The following is a 20,358-nucleotide window of genomic DNA, read 5'->3' as shown; positions in this document are numbered from 1 at the left end:
GACACACCCAGGCTACATTCAAAAGTAAACCTTAGATATATAAAGCTTCTAGTAGTTAACAATACAAAAAACAGATGAAATAAAAATAATTGAAAATAAAAACTTTCCATCCATCCATCCATCCATCCATCTTCTTCAGGTGAAAGGTAGACTACATCCTGGACAGGTCCCCAACCAGTCGCAGGCAAGAATAAAACTATTCATAATTAAAGCTCAGACAGTAATTAGGGAGCAATACACACTCAGTCATCTACAAAGGGATGTGGCCATTTACCAAGGCAAATATTACTCCTATGCCTGATGTAGAAAAGGTTATTTTTGTTTTAGTCTTCTGCTTCTTAGTAATACAAAGAGAGTTGATGGAAGAATATGTCTTTACTTTGACCTAATAGGGAAAAGGTCCAAAATCCACCTGTGCTGGAAAGTGTCCTACAAGCGGACAGCAGTAATGTGCCCATCCATCCATCCATCCATCCATCCATTTTCTTTACCGCTTATCCTCACAAGGGTCGCGGGCTGCTGGAGCCTATCCCAGCTATCTTCAGGTGGGAGGCGAGGTACACCCTGAACCGGGGCACATAGAAACAAACAACCATTCGCGCTCACGTTCACACCTACGGGCAATTTAGAGTCTTCAATCAACCTACCATGCATGTTTTGGGGATGTGGGAGCAAACCGGAGTACCTGGAGAAAACCCACCCAGGCACGGGGAAAACATGCAAACTCCACACAGGCGGGGCCGGGATTTGAACCCCGGTCCTCAGAACTGTGAGGCAGATGTGCTAACCAGTTGTCCACTGTGCCACCTTAATACATATGACAATTTGAAATTTTGGTAAAGAATCATGGAAGTTCGCGGGCCACATAAAATGATGTGGCAGGCCGGATTTGGCCCCTGGCCTTTGAGTTTGACACGTGGTTTAGGGTTCCAGTTAGAAGAAGGTATACATACCTGTCAAATCTTTCTTCAGCTTCCTGATGTCCTTCATTAGATCTTCAAATTGGACCTGTGCAGCCTGGAATAATTCTTGGGGTTCCAGCAAAGGGTACACACTCTTGTCTGTACCAGCATGCTGGAAGAATATAACAATTATTAAATGCATGAATGTTTTTTTTTTTTTTATGTTTGTTGGTTCCATTGAAGACAACTCACGCTATCAAAATTTCGCAGGTAGTACAAAGCCACATAATCCACCAGACTCATGTGATTGCCCTGAAAAATTAATTAGTTGTTGTAGTAAAAATACTACTAATTGACGCAGCATTTTGAGTGTTCAATTTAGTAAACCATTACCCTGCTCTTGACGTCCTTTAACTTGGGGAGGATCTCGAGAGTAAAGCCATCAGCTTGACCTCTTGTCCTGTTCCCTCCATTCATATAATTCCCAAAGGCCAGAACAAGACCCATTACCTCATGCACACTTTTGCACTCCAGCAGTTCCTGACAAACACACACACACACACACACACACACACACAGCTTTTATGACAAAAAGTCTTAAACTCGCATGATGACGCTTGGATGAATTGGTGCTCTTACTTTGCATACGCTCTTTATAATCTCCACCTTACAACGGATGGAGGAGATGGTGTCAAGGAAAACTGACTGGAAGATGATGCAGTGGGCTCGGCCTGCAAAGTTGGGAATCTGGGAGAGCTCATAGAGAAACCTGGAAAACACAAGGGGAGGAGGAGACTGGGGGTGTGATGTGTTATGACAGAATTAAACAAAATGTCTAACAGGAAGGACTATTCCGGGTCCTTGGCAGGCCATGCTTCCCTGCGCAGGACTGGCTGAGTCAGTGCTGGTGCACCCTGGCAGGCGATAGTCATGGGTGGTGTCGCTTGGCTGGCCTCGAAAGGGCCGCGGGGTCGGTGGGGAGAAAGGAAGGAGCGGCATCCAGGGACTGATCAAAGTTGGCTTGGGCTCGACGTGGGACGACTAATGTAAACAGTGGCGTGTCGGAGGGGAGCGGAGCTGTAACATCCGGTGTGATTAGAGCCCGCTGACACTGAGTAGGGATGACTCAGGTGGCCATAGTGACAGCTCTGGTCAAACATGGAAATAGGAAGGCCAGGCTGAGCGGCATCACTGGATCCAGGCCTCATTAACTGGCCTGAAAGACTTAACCCTGACGACTTAAAGCTGCAGAGGCCATGTCTATGTACGCAGCCTTGCACACACTAAAATCCGTTTTAGAGTACAGTAATTCGTATAATTATGAATTTTTTCTATTTTCCAAGAAAGATACAATGGTGCCTTGACATACGAGTTTAATTCATTCCGGTGCCATACACGTGACTAATATAAATAAATAAATACATAAATAAATAAATACTCAAAACCAGGCATCTTCAAATGGTGGACCACGGTCCGGGTCCGGACCAAGTCAAGGTCTCTTGTGGATAGACTGTCAATTGCTGTTAAATAAAGATAAAGTATGTGCACCGTCACGTGCCGTTTTTTTCACCTACAGACCACTGTCACAGACTGTACGCAGCTGTATTCAGTACTACTGTTGCGCTTGTTGTGATCACGTGACCATAATGAGCCAATCAAACCATGAGTTTACCAAAACAGATTTGCCAGCTTTTCAAAAGTTTGGAAAGTTGACTCAGAACATCCATCCATCCATTTTCTGAGCCGCTTCTCCTCACTAGGGTCGCGGGCGTGCTGGAGCCTATCCCAGCTGTCATCGGGCAGGAGGCGGGGTACACCCGGAACTGGTTGCCAGCCAATCGCAGGGCACATACAAACAAACAACCATTCGCACTCACAGTCATGCCTACGGGCAATTTAGAGTCTCCAATTAATGCATGTTTGTTTTTTGGGATGTGGGAGGAAACAGGAGTGCCCGGAGAAAACCCACGCAGGCACGGGGAGAACATGCAAACTCCACACAGGCGGAGCCGGGGATTGAACCCGGTTCCTCAGAACTGTGAGGCTGACGCTCTAACCAGCCGGCCACCGTGCCGCCTGACTCAGAACAGACATTTTAAAAATGAATGGAAGGACCAATATTTATTTTATTCTTCGGCAGCCAGTGCAAAACTGCTGTCTCATTTGTTGCAAAACTGTGGCATTTATAAAAAAGCGCGAATGTTACAGTAAGTGGCACTTCCAAACGGAGAATGAATCCTTCGACCAAACATATCCAATGAACTCAGAGGTCACATGATGCTAGATAAGATAAGCAAACCGAGAGCCCAGCATGGCAGAGCTACATGACTGAGAGCCCAAAAAAGAGCAAATGAATGTTCCCTCTGGTGGATTTTGGGGCAACGTAAGTTAACTGTTTTTGACGTTTCGATCGTAAAGGAATGTCTAAATGCAGCTGCCGAGATGTTGACATATCATACGGTCATACAGACACAGACCAAGAAGAGTTTTCCAACTAAGTGGCTCAGTAAGCTGCAGTAATATTTAAAAAAAATTTCCACAAAAGACAAAGAACACTATGCTTGTGAGTATTGTTATATTGTCTATCTACATGTGTTGCTGCGCCATTTGTGTTCAAATATCTGTTGCTTGGTAAAATCGGCTAACTCGGCTAAGTCGACCGCAAAAATGTCTGCCTGGAAGCAATAAAAAACATTAATAAAAACATATTTGCATTTTGCATGGTGTGTTAGCATTAAGCTAGCAGAAACTGAAAGCGATGTTTTAGACGTGTATTCTCTTTGTTTTATGTTTACGTTTACCGTAAACTTCACCTGGGAATGTCAATAAACAGCTTGAAGCCTTTTTGAAGGATATTTCATGATGTGCCAAACTGCTGCTTGTTGTGAAGTTAGTTGAGTTCACTGCCACCATCTATACTCGTATCTTAAAGGTGCCATATTTTACCAAACCTACGTTTTCTAGTGTTTGGGAGTTATATTGTCTCTATGGAGCCTCAGTAAACGTGAAACGTGAATTAAAAAAGGTTTTTCTGCCGAGAGGCCTAAAATCAGGTCATTTGAATTTCTTGAGCTTATCTACGTCACTCGCGAAGATCTCCGCCTGAAGTCAATGTACCACCGTATAGTTGAACCTCTAAAACTGAACGCCAGTGAGCTTGTAGAATTTGGAATTAGACAAAAAAAAATACACCTCAAAATTCAGTTGAAACTCCAAGACAACACAAGACACTTCAACATTTCTCACTTCACATATTCTGAAGTGTCTGTTTTGATTGTTCTTTAGCTGTTTTTGTGACATCACCACAGAAGGGTCGCAATGATGACAAAGAGGAAAACTGTGATAACGGCCAAAAACCATAAATACAATAAAATGTGTAGTATAAAATAATGTGAAGTGGGAAAGTATATGTCTCTGTCCTGGCTGATCAGTAAAATATGGCAGAGATGAGAATAATTATAGAAAGAAATAGAACGGCATGTATAACTGAAAATGGGCTGTATCCGTCACTTGTCTTTGAAGTTAGGGGTGACTAAATAGTTTTACTATACTAGAAACTACCTCAGGTTTTGCCATTAGCCGTTTTTTTTTACTATAACCTTTACCTTTTTTTTTTTTACTTTAACCTTTTATAACCTCAGTTGTCCTAATTTCCGATGGGAAAAAGGAATTGTGTTTGACGGTTCAACTGTACTGTGATTTGTCATTGTCATTTAACATTTCAATAATACCTCCCTGCGAGCACAGACAGGAGGTCATCCAACCATGCATGGCTCAACTTTTTTCAAACTATGTTTTAAATGAAGACAAATATAGTTTGACTACGTATTTTATTCTGTATGGGGCCCTGTCTGAATGTCGGAACATTGTGGAGCCATCTTACTGTTCAGGTTTGTCTAGCAGTTTGACCTCATCCTCTTTGGAAGTCTCATAATGTTTCTTGATCTTGTCCAGCTCATCAGCACTAGCCCTCTGTGATGGGAAAACAAAACAAAAAAAAACCAAAAAAACGCACCATCTTACAGCAGATCTACTAATGCAGAAACCGGTATATGCTAATAAGTCTTGCAAAACCTTTTTAGCAGCAATACAAACAGATTTGCCATAAAAGTTATATAATGACTTCACCACTTTTTTACAACTTTAAATAAACATACTTACATTTTCATATAAAGCCTCAATCGTTTCCAAATCCACCACAGAGTTATCCACATTAAGAACAGCTGAAACAGTAAACGCAGTATTAATTATAAACAGTGAGTCTAATAAATAAGAGAATGAGAGATCTTGCCCCAAGTTTTCTGCCTTTTAAGCTTTGCCAGTGGATCGACAAGATGAGCAAACTTGTTTTTCTGACTTGTAATGTCAATATAAAATTAAATGTTGTTTATTCGTAGCAAACTACATGATGACATATGACTTCCAGTCAATCTGGAATAAGTGATTGAATGATTGAAAAAACATAGGCCCTAATTTAGTGGTGTAGTAACTAGGCCTACAGCAACATCCAAAACCCATTTTTAGATTACAATGTATTTGAATCACAGTATACTGTATACTTTATATATTAGTGTCCTATGACAAATTTTGCTCCGTCCTCATCACGTGTGTTTCATGTAAATATTAGGTGACAGCGACGAAAGTGAAAATAACTCCTGCTCCGTGTCTGAGAGGTGTCACAGGTTTATGGCTTAGCGGGGGAGGAAGGGCACGGGGGATGGCTCCGTCGCTGCCGGATCATCTGACACGTCTGGCGGGTGTTGGCCGAGCATGGCAGCTTTCAACTCAAGGTTAAAGTCAATCAATCACCAATTGACCATTTCACAACAAGTACTATGTATCAGTATTTTGGCATTGTAGCAAATACTAAAATACTATGCCGCTGAGTGTTAAAAGCTGGGGGGCGCACAAACAGGAGACTCACTTTCTTAATTATTTGTCCTTAAACCTACTACTTATGAAGTTTAAATCCACACTGTGGGGCCCAATCTGATAACCGTTATTTATGTTGAGTTCTCAGCTCAAAAAAAAAAACTACAAATCAACAGTCTATACCAGAGCGATTTAATATTAATGAGAGAAAAGTGCATTTCTTGTATTTTCTTTTATGTATTCTTGAAATTATTTCATTTGTTTTTCATTTTTCTATGCTTATTACAAGGCAAGATTGTCTAAGTTTTACTCATTTAAATAACATAGATATTGCAATGCATTGCAAAATATCGTGATACTATTGTATTCTCTCTCTCTCTCTCTCTTTCTCGCTGTCTCTCTCTCTCTCTCTCTCACACACACACACGCACACACACACACAAACGCACACACCATTTTGGCATAAATGATTGCGCTCAGGCTAGGAACAAGTGGCCAGGCTAGTGACAAGGAAAACGAATTAGAGCAAATCTGTTGATCTACTCTATTTATTTGTGTTGTTATTTGTACAAATTAATCACTTATATTTTCTGCTGTCAAGAATGAAATTGGAAGAGAAATGGGAATTTCATTTTTTTTTTCATTGTAAAAACACCACAGGCTTGAATACAGACTGGAAAATGTTGGTACAAATGCTTCTCCATTAACACTACACAGACCTCCTTTTCGATCATGCACTGCTTCCAGCTAACAAGGTAATACTTTGCATTCGGGTTCCCAGCTGCTGCTCTTGCAGCTAAGCTGTCAATGTGGTCCCCATGTCTAGTTCAGAGGGAGTACTGGAGGTCCATTTCCTACATCTTATTAGAGTGGATTATTCAGTCCCTCAGCCATGCAGCCGTCAATCACACACCAAAGGGGGGCCTGCTCCGGTGCGTGCAGCGCTCTGATCCGAGGGGAGCCGGATATCTCTCCACGGCGACAGATCAAAGCTTGCCTGCCAACCGCCTCACACCCTCTCCTTCCACTTTTCACTCATCGGCTTAGGTGAGAAGGTGTGTGTGTGTGTGTGTGTGTGTGTACAGGGGGCTGAGGCGTTGCATAGGGGAGACCGTCCTATTGCTCTTGAACCATGGTGACCCTTGAGGTCCCCCAGTCACTCTGACGGGTGTAGTTTATTCCATCTCTTAACTAGAGGGATAGAGAAGTGTTCCCCCAGCTATATCGCGGTTCATTGTTCACGCCTCGCCATATAGGGGATTTTTAAGCAACTGCTTTTTTTTTTTTTTTCCTTCCCCCATTGGTTTTTACAGTATACTGTACAGGCAAGTCTGAATTTAGAGTTGCGTGCCATCAGTGAAGTACTATGTTGTGCCGCAACATGCCGGGCATACTGGAAAGGATGCATTGTAATTAAGAACAATAAGAAGAAGCAGAAAATGTCCCCAACAAAGATCCAGTAATAGTCAGCGTTTCCATAGAGTAGAGAGAATATACAGTATGCCCGTGAGTATTGTTGCATGGCCTGTTTGTATGTATTGCAGCTCCGTGTGTGCTAAAGTATCTGTTGTTTAAAGGTTTATAATTATTGTAACATATATGCTAATTTCCATTAGCCAATCTATGGCATTTCACATTATATGTTAGCATTAAGATAGCGGACCTTCGTCTGATGAAATTATGTGGTTTGGTTGAACATTTTGGTGTTTCAATATACAATGTTTTAACCTCTTGAGTATGTTTTAACAAGTTTAAATCTGTTTGAAGCATGTGGGAGTGGCAAAACTATATATAAAAAAAGTACATGGTCTCTGAATTGTGTGGCTTTTCACCTATTGCAGGTGCATCTGGAACGTATCCCTGTGATAAATGGGGGTTCACTGTACATGTTCCCTGTCTGTTTCATTTGGTAACAAAGAGGAGGCAAGTAGACCGGGCCTCATAAAAGAATCCTGAGACAGATTACCGTAATTAAGGGGTTTTATTGTAGCTTCAAATTGTCCATTTGACCTTCACCTCCGCTTAAATGACAAATAAAACAGGCTCAAGTAAGTTGTGAGTGCTCCTTTTTAAGTAAATCACAATGAGAAGGGAGTCAGTAATCGGGAGAAAGAGGGCAACCTGGTTCCATGCGTGGCTTTCTTTACTTGTGTATTAGGAGGTTTTATGTGAGAGCTCAGTTTCTGCTAACTGGTGAAGGTGGCTTTGTTCATGCTTAGATCATTAGCGGGGTGTCAGTCCCATTAGGCTTGTGGAAACCGTCACTGGCTACAATAAACAGATCCGCTGGCCGCGTGCTCAGACTAGCAGGCGGCAAGCGCTCTCCGCCACAATCCCTGGACAGGACCCATTCCCGGCCCATCGAACGCTGTCCTGAACGCACTCTTTAATGTGTTTACTTGCACGCCTGCGTTTTCCACAAACGAACCACAGAACCGTGCAGTTCTTCACATTAGGGTGACGGCATTTTGATTCTAAACAGTGCAGAGGGGATCTTAGCTAGACTCTGATGTCTGCTTTCATGCCAGTGGTGCTGTCTCACATTTTGACAAATTGAGGCATTTTCTTTCCCATCGTGGAAACTGGAAAAAATCATCCACATTCCACTTGAAAGGGAAACAAATACTAAAACGCGTCTCTAGTTACAAATTAGAAGCCGTCAAAAATGTAGGAAATTATTCTCCGCTGCCGAGCTCCCACTTTATCACTAAAAATACTTTTACTGCATTTCATCAGGAGCCCTTCCCAATTTATTGGTCAATGGAAACTTTGTAAAGTCGAGTCACTGGTTTAGAACATTGAACGTTGAAAATAACTGCAGAAAAGCTGATAGCAGGAAATGTTTTTTACCTTGCTGAATGTCTTTCATTTCCAGATGCAGGCTTGATATAAGGATGCCGACAGCTTGTGAACGCTTCCCATCCAGCAGCTTGATTATCTGGCGAGAAAACAAAATTCCTCGCTATTGTTAGACAGAACAGAGCATTCCCATGGAACACATCTACTTGTGTATAATTGGTATGGTCATATTTCTTTGGGATAAGAGGAAAATGATGTACTATAGCTATAAACCAAATGTTTCAAAGAGCAATTAATGACTAAAAGGTCTGCGGTGGGTGGCTGTATTAAATATCCCTTGGGCACTAGTTGATGACAGAGAGCATAAATTGGTCAGGTGCCTGGGAATCATCTGAATTGACCCAAACAAAAAGACAATTGTCACCACCCATCTCTGTGACGCAACCAGCTGGGAAATGCGGCGCACGCAAATGCATACCTGCATGGAGAGACGGTGTCAAAATGATATCAGCTCGAAGCGGTTAAAGCACCCCCTCCGGTTCACCCGAGACCATATGTGAGATATCCTCAAAAAATATCTAGTCGTAGTGAAAGTACAAAGGCATCAGTGGCACCATAAAAGGACAGTCTCGAAGAGCAGGGCAACAAGAAGCAGGCTATTTTATAACAAACTATAAATTCACAGGATTTTTATTCGTGCCTACACATGGTCACAATTACTTATGACTGAATTAGCCGTAAAGCCAAAGAGAGTTTTGGCAAGGTAAGGCCCTGCTCTAAAACTTAATGTGTCAGGCTTCTTCATTAGGTATTATGGTGTTGTCGGCTACTGGGCTATCCAGTGGGAGCCGGTGTGCAGAAGCCTTAGAAGTGGGTATTGCATTACAGGGCGTTAGTGGGTGCCATGCTGCTTCCAGCTCTATTACCTGGATCACTGGGGATCTCCTACTCTGTGGACACGAGACGGCTGAGTACCAGGCTTTCCTCAACACCTCTAATTAACCACTTTGGACGGGCCACACTTAAAGCGGCCCAGGAGCCGTTCCCTCTCACTGTGGCCGCAGAAACTTGCCAATTAGCCCAAACAGTTAAGTTAATGAGAAAAGACAAGTGATGCTGAATGTTTGGTCTCTTTCGTAGAAGCTCGGCTAAGGGATAAGGCTAGTAAGAGTCCGATGCTGATGCTGAGAAAGGTAGACAGCAATAGCAAACGGCTCCCTCCTGTGGAACAAAGAGGAACTGTTTATCTTGCAGGGTGGCTGCTGGTGGCACTCGGAAGAAAAGTCAAATAAGTTAGAAGAGAAAAGTTCTTAGCGTCCTTTCAAACTTTCAAATGAAACAAGACACTGGCTGAGACTTTCGTCACCGTGTGTCTGGTTTTGAAATTACAGCTCTCAACCCTGCAAACAAAAACACAAGTCTAAATCATATTAGATCAAATTGGACTCATATCATTTTGCAATTTCTTCTCTTTATAAATGTAATGAATCTTCAATTGAAGATTGAATTTACTGTGCAGGAAAAAATAAGAAGCTTAATTAAAAAATAGAGCATCTAAAATTACACCCTTAGATTTGTAAATAAGTATAAGGTGGCACAAATGGCATGCATAAAGTAAGTTGCTGTTTAACTGTTAGCATGAAGTGGGACGAGTCGTTGATTGATGATGTTGATTTCTAAATTCTCCCCAAAATGTAATGGAAATATCCTTGGAAGAATGCCTAAAAAAAAAGGCAATGTCAAAGGAGAAGAACTTCCTTGGCGGAGGTAATGGTCCAAGAAGAAAGCGAGAGAAGAAACAGGTGGCTGACGGTACTGACAGTGGGAGGAATCAAGCAGTTTCGGTTTGTACAGCTGAGCAGCACTGGTGTCCGTCTGCCTGGAAATCTGTCTGTTATCACCCAGGCAGCAATAACGAGCATCTCATCAATAACCACCTTGATAAACTCAACAAATCCCAGTCTCCCCCAGTGGTGTTCATCTTACATCAACTCTCAAATATGTGTTCAATAAACACACCATGACTGTACATAACTCATTCCACTAAAGCACTTACAAACTGCTCTTTGTGTAAGGAGGCCCGTAATCTATAAAGTTGATAGAAGTTTGATTTATAAGGGTGGAGGAAATTGCCGTTTTGCTTGACCTTTTCGACTGACTTGGCTCTCTCTTTGTCGTCATTCAATCAAGACTGTACTGACATGAAAACTGTTTGCTCGGCCCCCTTTCCAAATCCTATAGGTGCAATGCTAGTGGAGTGAAGCCACATGCCTGCAATTACACACAACCCCGTCCGCTCTGGCAAAAAAGCTCTCGCCCGCGTCAGCTTCTCTGCTTTGATATGCTAATCAGCACACAGAAAAAGGCTGCAGAGTAAACAAGAGCTTTGATTTTTTTCTGTGGCACACATGATAAAGATTAAATCACTCATGGAGGCATCAGCTACACCCCCCCAACGTTAAATTTATGGTGTGCGGAGTTGTAAGAGATCAGGGAAGTGGATCATATGCATAATGTACGAATGCATTCCAGTCCCTCCCACTCGACTCCTCTGACTGTATTGAGGCCCTCGGCTGAGGGGATAACATGATCTGGCAACACTTTTTGCAAGTGCATAAAATGCCTAAGGACGTGCATCTCACACACACACATACACACACACACACACATATGCACACACACGTACAGGCGCGTGTACGCACACGTGCATCTTAATTAACGATTTAACAAATTAATTTGTTCCTCTGGAAACAAGACCTTCTGGGCAATTCACTGCTTCTAACTTTTTGGAAACCATTTGGAAACCTTTTCTAGTCCAGCATGATTGTGCCGCAGTGCACAAAGCAAGGGCCATAAAAGTATGCAGAATGATACATTTAGATGTACCTGAAAATGCTTTTGTCTTTGACGTATGACAATTCACTGTTTTCCAAAATATTATGCAGATGATATTTTTTGGGGATTTCCCTAATTAGTCGATGAACCTTTGGAGCATCTTCACGCAAAAGATCTAAAAGTTTGGGAGGCAGTCCACATCCAAACAGCAGCTCTATTCCGACATCCTGCTATGAAATTCAAGAAGAAACTCTCCAAAAACTCACAAGTTCAATCGATGCAAGAATTGCGAAAAATACGGTGATGTTCAAACCTGTACTTCTACCTGTTTCTGATTAAAACAGCACTTGATTTTGATGACATATTGGTTTGTGGCCAAATTATGAGGTGACATTAATCCCTTTGAGCAAAAATGCTTAGGTGTGGGGCTGACATGAACACTTGTTTTTCCCGTTGTTTGTCAGCTTATCACTTCATTATCTCATTATTTACTACAAGTACAGCTTAGTCATATCATACGTATGCTGACGCTGCCCTTGGAAAGACTTCTGAAAGTTGTTTTTCTAAAGATGGAAGAGTTTGACAGCTTTTGTGGATTCCTCAGCGCAGGAACTGAAGAGTAATGTTTAAGGCCAGAACCACAAAATACAGTTTATTTAGAAATGCCAGTCATCAAAGCTGTAGTTGCAGGAGGAGAAAAAACATGGAGCTGAAAATGAGCATTATGGGTCCTCTTTAAGTTAATGTGTTATTTTTCACAGAAAGCTTCTAGATTGGTGTGCCAGCAAAGTTTCCACGATTCAGGTCAGACTTCTTCTAAGCTGATGTCAGCCCCGCCGGGAGACAGTTGGAAGCGTTTGTGTCTGGCTGTTAATGTCTTTGTTGGATCAAATGTTTTTGCCACTTTAGAGTGACCCGACTGAATGGGGTGATTTGAGGATGAGACCAAGGATACAGAGCACACACACACACATACATACGCATGCATGCATGCACACTGTGACCCTGTGGACCCGTGTGGAGCCTTCGCAAATTGATCAGAATAAGGGATGTGTATAGATTTAGAAGGGACAGTCTGCTCGGATGCCACAGTCAAGACCACAAGGCGGCCAACATGCTGACAGGGCAATGGCTGCAGCAGATGTTCAGAACTGCAACATCTGACAAGCTGTTTAAAACATTAAGTGGTTAGGTGAATACAGTGGACCCTCTAATGCCAAACGTAGTACAATTTCAAATTCCATCAAATATTTCTGGAAATACACCTCTAATTTCACTCACAGTACAGTGGTGCCTTGAGATACTAGTTTAATTCGTTCTGTGACCACGCACCTATCTCAAAATGCTCGTATCTCATTCATTGAAATGAGTGGAAACACATTTAATCCCCAAAACACCAAAATTCATTTTTAAAATGTTTTTTTCATAAAAAAATGCATTTAACAGTACTTACTGTACGGCATAAAACACAGTGATAATATTTGCGCGGCACGGTGACCGACTGGTTAGAGCGTCAGCCTCACAGTTCTGAGGACTGGGGTTCAATCCCCGGCCCCGCCTGTGTGGAGTTTGCATGTTCTCCCCGTGCCTGCGCGGGTTTTCTCCGGGCACTCCCGTTTCCTCCAACATCCCAAAAACATGCATGAATTGGAGACTCTAAATTGCCCGTAGGTGTGAATGTTTATTCGTTTGTATGTGCCCTGCGATTGGCTGGCATACATTGGCTGAACTAAAAAGAAATTGCATCCATCCAAGTTGCACAAAATCAATTGTCAGCGTATCTCACTACACCCCCGTTCAGCAAGCATCGAAGAATTGACACATTCTTTTTTTTGTGTGACACAAGAAGCAGCTTTAACAAAGGGTGTCAGGAAAAGAACTGGTGAGAAAAGAGAATAATCAAAGAATAACACTCAAGCATCATATGCCAAAGGCATTGTCACTTGCTGTCAAATGGTAAGGTCGAGAGTTTTATTGTTATCCTTTACAGTTGTTCACTCCTTGTTACGCCAGAATGTCAAACTGTTACTCAAAGCAGTGATTCTCAAAGTGTGGTATGGCGCCCTCTAGTGGTATGTGAAAGCATCACTGAATTCATTTTATGTTCAAATTGTGCATCATATTACAGCAGCCTAAGTTGTTTTGTAATCCAGTATGGCACATTTGTTATGTAGAGCTCAGTTGTATTTAACTTTTATGCGCAATACGTTTGTATCTAATCTTTAAAAACTGTTTGCTTTCAGACACATTTATTTAAAATTTTTCAATTTCAATTGAATCATTAAGTACAGTCCCCCCATATTTAAGGGCAGTGTTAATGTTACAACCGTGCATAATGTTACAGTAGCTTTTTAAAACAATATTAAACAAACCTTTTAAAAAGAAAAAACAGTACTACTGTATTTAATGTTGATCTAACCAAGGTATTTTTAAGCTAGTACTTGGTGTGAAACATTTGAGAACCACTGACTTAAAACAATGCCTGTACAGTAAATAAAGGTTTTATGATGGGGCTGCTTGATCCAGATTTTTGTCTCTTTCTATTATTACCTATGGGAAGTGCCCTGGAACAGATTTTATTCAGCCTTAGAGGTTCCGCCATAAACATTGAGTAAGAAGTTAATGTAATTTCCAAGATTTTCTTCAAAATCTTGTCCCGTAGGGAAAAAGTAACACTGTATTTTACGGTCTAGCACAATGAATAAACAAAGGGGTGAACTCATAAACCTGAATTGTGTGTTTGCCCACTGCTATAACTAACAAATGCAAACAGCGGTCTGGAGGATGGCCATTTCTTCCTGTTTCACATTGTGTTATTTCTATCTTTAATTTATGACCAAAGGTGACAGAGGACAAGGACCTTGTTTAAACAATGTAAGATAAGAGAGCATGCAAAAAAAAAACAACCCAAAAAACCTTGAGGCTGCTCTATTGAGACAGATGCGTAAATTTGTCATTTCCAGCAATAAGTGAAAACTAAAAGGTAAGGTGATATGAATTGAATCTACCTTTTTTGTTTTGACTTTCTTCTCATAGTTGTCTGACAAAGGTTTCTTCAGTGGCTGAGGCGTGGCCTTGGAGAAAAGATCTTCAAACTCTTTTGGCCCGATGATGCCCGGCTCCTCCAGGGAGCCCCACAACGTGTTGTTGCTGAAACACAAAACAAAAGAACAGAACATTTACATCAACTAGATGAAGGCTCGTGTCGACTTCCTAAGCAGGAATTGTGTGTTGTATTTGTGGAAGATTATATGATGTTTATTGAACCTACCACTATTTTACATTTTCATTGTCAGACTAAAAACATGGATTAAAAGCTTCTAAACCAGGCTGTACTCTGTCCCTTAAAAAGCATAGCAAAGCTTCATGCGCAAGGTGATAAATAAAACCAAACATTGATGCAAGCTTGTTTGTGTCCTGATGGACTCGAATGAATTCAGAAGTTGCTGAGTAACATGGACAATAAAAACAAACAGATGTGGAAACAAGAACATGAGCTGTTTAAAGTCAAGGGGATGTTTAACACTCTGCTGTTATCAACACATCAATCATCTGCGCTAACCCTCCTAAATTCTGGCAATCAAATCAAGAAAAAGTATTTTGAGTCCAAAACTGACTCAAAACACTGCATTGACTACTAGTGTAGCTCTTCTCTATCATCGTTTTACACTGTGCGAATGGTCTGGCGGGTTAAAGTTTAACTAAGCATAAAAAAAGACGTTTGTAAATTTGTCTTTGGTAGATTATATATCTGGGGAAAAAAATGCTTCGTACCATTACACTTCATAGCACTGGAAAGCCAATCCCTTTTAAACGATGCCCAGTTGTAAGGAGCATGCATTTGTGCGTAAGTAGTGTGTCAGAAAAGTGTCAGGACTGGAGTCATTAAAAATATATATTTCAAATCCAAAGTACAAGATTTCTCCTTTGAGGAACTTTAATCCCCTGTGGTTTTACGCACTTTCCCAGCCTTCTCTGCTGCGGCTCAATGCATTCCTGGAAGGATTCTTTCGCAATCCTCCACAGCACCGTTGACGCGGCCATCTTGATGTCATTCACGTCTTCAAAACGGGTCTCCTTGACGATCCCTTTGAAATTGGGAAAGAGGAAAATAGCTCACTGAGCCAAGGTCGTCTGAGTAGGCAAGTTTCCCCAGCAAAGCGATGTTCTTCTTGGCCAGGAATTGTCAGATGCTGGAACCTTGTGAGCAGGTACGTTGTCATGGTGAAGCAACCACGAGTTGCCCTGCCACAGCTCTCATCCCTTCCCGTGCATTGAATGAAGCAAAGGCCATGGAATCTCTTTGTAGATGTGCAACGTATGTCCCACGTTGAAGTAGAATAAGTAGCTTGGACTTGAAATATATCTTTTGTGACACCAGTCCTGGAACCTTTCGGACGCAACGCATACAGCACGTCAATTGTGCAAATAGAATGTGCCAAATCTTGACTGCCAATCCCAGCACTTTCAACTTTCATATGTTGAATATTTCGAATTGCAGCGAAGTGACAAGATGAAGCACCAACACAGTTGGGCAGTGACTTTGGCTCTCTTGTGTCCGTTGAGAATAATAGTGTTCTTGCTTTAATTAAAATGAGGCTCGAACATTTTAATAGTTGTGTCCAGCATAAAGAAAAAAACTGACATTTTGACATGGACGATATTGTTTTAAGGGAACAAAGGTGATAATAGATCAATCTTCTCATCTCCAATGGTAACCTGGAAACAACAAACTCACGCAAAAGTGACTGGCGTCTCATGACTTAAAATCCACAAGAGCCGCTAACAACTCAAAATCAAGTTTGAGTCGAACAGACCGTTTCCAAGATAATATTATCCCCAAATTTTCTTTTACGCAAAGTTCTGTGAATGAATCCATTTAAGTCTTTGCATCCCAAAGGCAACTCCATTACTGAATAGACGGAATGAAAGTGTAGGTCTCCTAACTTCAGTTGCCTGTGGTGTAAGCTCCCAGGTACGATCTTGCGCATTGGTTCACATTTAGGGACCTGTCAACATTTCAATCCCGACACTCTTCAGAACATCACCAGTAACAAAGATCACACAGCTGATGCAGTTATAGTTAAAGCCATTTAATGCCTCTTAACCCGACCCTTTATGGCTAAATTTATAGCTGCTGCTGTGGTGCCTGGACCGGTAAGAGTGTACGGGCCAAAACTCAGCTTCCCCCTACTAATCCAGCCATGGAAATACAAGGTCATAAAGTTGAACGCCTGGCACACATGAGGCAGTCCCCACAACCGCAGCAAATGCACAGTCTCTGGAGTGCAAGGGAATGGCGCCGAGGTGAACGATTCTCAGTGTCGGACAGACCCCACTTGGCCAGGTTTAATGTACTTTAATTCACCAATTCGAATTTTAATCATTTAAAACCCACGGGCAATGAAAGCTTAAAATAAAGTCTTTGGATGGTTTATGGAGTCATTCTGCATGTTTGTTTTATGATAAGGGAATTACTAATATTGATATGATTATTACCAATGTTTTTTGGTGCTGGTAAAATTCAACTTTTTAAAATCACATACAGTATTTGTAATCTGGTTTTCCATGTTTAATCCATGTTTAATCCAGTTTTCAAATGATTGTCTTATTTTTTTATATTTGGTAAACGCATTTAGCATTTTATTACAATTAGTGATAACTTTCACTACATTTATCATAATTATTTGCCAGTATAATATGCTTTCCTTACACTATATCAATTTGCAGCTTTTTAAATGTTATTTTATTTTATTAATTCCACGGCTTTCTTTACCGACTGAGAGAAATCCCATGATTATACTGCCTAACATTGAGGCCTGTGGCATCCATTTCAAAGTTACCTGCAAATATGGTTCATTACCCTTAAAAGGCCCACGACTTGTCCGACCAATATACTTTGCATTGTTGCCCCATTCCCATGTTTTACATGTACATTTTATCATTACTGAATGCAAAAATGCCTCTAAGTTGTGGTTAAACACATGAATAGGTTACACATACTTATCGTCATGTATTTGTATCCGGGTCCAGTATAGAGGCTTCATGGGACAGGTGGGTTCAATAGCGGGCTTCCGAGGGGGCTTTTCCAACATCTGAGTGAAACTGAACCCCCCCGTGAATGGAGGTGGTGGGGGGTTGCTGCCTGGAGGAGGGGGAGGCGGCGGAGGGCCTGCTCCAGGTAGACCAGGAGGGGGAGGTGGCGGGGGTGGTGGAGGGCCACCCCCGGCGAGTAAAGGTGGTGGTGGCGGCGGCGGCGGTGCTCCCATAATGCCTGGCAGCGGAGGTGGAGGAGGTGGCGGTGGTCCTGAGGGGCCCGGCAGGGGTGGTGGAGGCGGGGCTGGTCCAGCAGGCCCTGAGGCTGTTTTAAACCCCAGATTGAGTCCGATAGAGTCCAAGTTAAGTTTTTTCGGCATGTTCTGGCCGGCTGCTTGAACGAGACCACCCGCCTCAACCTCTGGGCTCTTGATGAACGTCTCTCTGTCTGTCTGGATCCCCACAGTGCGGCAAGTTTTGGTTGTTGGGTCATCTGCAGTCGACACAGCCACGTCTCGGGTCTCTCCGCGCGCCACATTGTAGGCCTTGTCTTTTTGAATCTTGGCTATGACACCTTCAAGGTTTGATATTGAAACAGCATGCTCGCCTCGAAGTTGGAAGATCTGAAGCTCAAAATCTGACTGTAAGAGCACAATAATGGATATTATAGTCATTTCACGTGTGAAATGAATAATTGGCCTTGCATTGAATATGAATGATTCCTGCATAAGACTGCATAGCCTACATACAACATGTTATTGATTTATCTTTTGTGTGTACTATAGGGTAATAAAGCACTTGCTCCGAGAAGATCTAGCAACCCACTTTTCGATTGTCATGTCAAACAATAAGAAAACGAAAAACAACAAAAGCAAAGTATTGATTGGAAACAACAAGGAAATTGTTGAGCAATGAACCTTACACATGTTCCTTATTAACTTGTTTCGCTTCGAAACAGCATGAGGCACGTTCCCACCCTTTGTTGTGGGCTGACTGCGTTACATGTTTCTCAGTCTCTGCATCAGTCTACGAAGGAGGTTAAATTAAAGATATAAAACATACAGACTGAGATACCTTCCAGGGGTCAGATTTGATTGAGAAAATTGGCACTGAATCAATTCATAGCTGTCTGACTTTATGTGAAGGAGCAACAAAATTAGGGGACAATAATATTACACAATTCTCATTAGGCCAGTTTTTGAACTTGACAGCTCATTCTTCATGTGTCTTTTCTTTATGATTTTAAAGATATTCTTTATTTGGATTAGTGTAATTAAAGTAACGAAATACATTTCCTTCATTCATTCATTTTCCGTACCGCTTATCCTCGCGAGGGTCGCGGGGGTGCTGGAGCTATCTTTGGGCGAGAGGCGGGGTACACCCTGAACTGGTCGCCAGACACATATAGACAAACAACCATTCTCACTCACATACACGCCTACGAGCAATTTAGAGTCTTCAATTAACCTACCATGCATGATTTTGGGATGTGGGAGGAAACCGGAGTGCCCGGAGAAATAACATGCAGGCCCGGGGAGAACATGCAAACGCCACACAGGTGAGGCCGGATTTGAACCCAGGTCCTCAGAACTGTGAGCCAGATGTGCTAACCAGTCGTCCACATTCCCGCCAAATACCTTTCAATCTTTAAAAAAAAAACAAATAAAAAATAAAACATAAATCCTGCTTAAGCTTCTGCCCCCGTGACCCGACCCATGATAAGAGGAAGAAAATGGATGGATGGATGGAAAATCCAAGGTGTTAAAAGTGCTCCCGCCAGTATACTTCAACTATACAACGATGCAACATTTCATGATACCAGTGACTTCATAGTGCTCAAATATAAACAGTATCAGTTTATAATTGTTAAGGTTGTCTATTCATCACTTTTCAAGCACTTACCCATAAATAAACCTGTATATAACAACTGATCACACTTTTTTGGGTGGAATTTCAATTCATTTACTGTATTTCTCTTTTTTCCCCTGCTTTCATTATACCTCAATTACTTTTAGTATGTATCCAATTTCCCATTAAAGGGGACGTAAACCCAAGATTTCAAATCTTTGCAATATTTAAAATGTGCTTATCTTCTTTATCAGCTGCTGTTTACTTAAATAAAGTCACTGATGGTGTAGTGGTACACTCGCCTGACTTTGGTGCGGGCAGCGTGGGTTCAGTTCCCACTCAGTGACGGTGTGAATGTGAGTACGAATGGTTGTCTGTGTCTATGTGTGCCCTGCGACTGACTGGCAACCAGTTCGGGGTGTAGTCTGCCTTTCGCCCGAAGTCCGCTGGGATAGGCTCCAGGCGTCCCGCGACCCTAACCAGGATAAGCGGTGTGGAAAATGGATGGATGGATGTTTACTTAAATATACCAAGTCTATCCATTCATTTTCCATACCGCTTATACTTACTAGGGTCGCGGGCGTGCTGGAGCCTATCCCAGCTATTTTCGGGCGAGAGGCAGTGTACACCCCGAACTGGTCGTCAGCCAATTGCAGGGCACATGTAAACAAGCAACCATTCGCGCTCACATTCACACCTGCGGGCAATTTATATACTTCAATTTGAACCCCGGTCCTCAGAACCGTGAGGCAGATGTGCTAACCAGTCGTCCACCGTGCCGCTATATACCAAGTCTTTATGCTAAAAAGTACACTTAAAAACATCACATCTACTTGTTTATGGGGGCTGACATTTTTAGGTTTTTGTACTCTTGTGAACGTTCGAATTTGCGAAAATGTGATGTATGCTATGTTTACCAATTCCTGCCAGCTTGACTTACTAAGAAAAAAGTCAGTAAATATTCAGCAACAAGCTACATATTTGATTTCATTGCATACAATACAAAACCTGTAATAAACCATGATCATAAAAGTCATCATCTACAGATGATCTGGATTTCTTTTTG

At 41.9% G+C, this 20,358-nt stretch overlaps 1 protein-coding gene across 1 annotated transcript in view; it reads right to left on the bottom strand.

The window, feature by feature from the left end:
* Positions 1 to 20,358, bottom strand: part of LOC133412821 (formin-1-like) — a 55,302-nt gene that overhangs the window by 21,092 nt on the left and 13,852 nt on the right. The window contains 9 exon segments of the mRNA XM_061696485.1: positions 954 to 1,074; positions 1,155 to 1,214; positions 1,296 to 1,442; positions 1,542 to 1,671; positions 4,786 to 4,874; positions 5,064 to 5,125; positions 8,625 to 8,712; positions 14,417 to 14,558; positions 17,412 to 18,085. Of these exon segments, the coding sequence (XP_061552469.1) occupies positions 954 to 1,074; positions 1,155 to 1,214; positions 1,296 to 1,442; positions 1,542 to 1,671; positions 4,786 to 4,874; positions 5,064 to 5,125; positions 8,625 to 8,712; positions 14,417 to 14,558; positions 17,412 to 18,085 (1,513 nt within the window).

The sequence above is a fragment of the Phycodurus eques genome, chromosome 14 (assembly GCF_024500275.1).
Source record: "Phycodurus eques isolate BA_2022a chromosome 14, UOR_Pequ_1.1, whole genome shotgun sequence".
In the NCBI taxonomy this organism is placed as follows: domain Eukaryota; kingdom Metazoa; phylum Chordata; class Actinopteri; order Syngnathiformes; family Syngnathidae; genus Phycodurus; species Phycodurus eques.
This window is presented reverse-complemented; position numbering and strand designations above follow the sequence as displayed.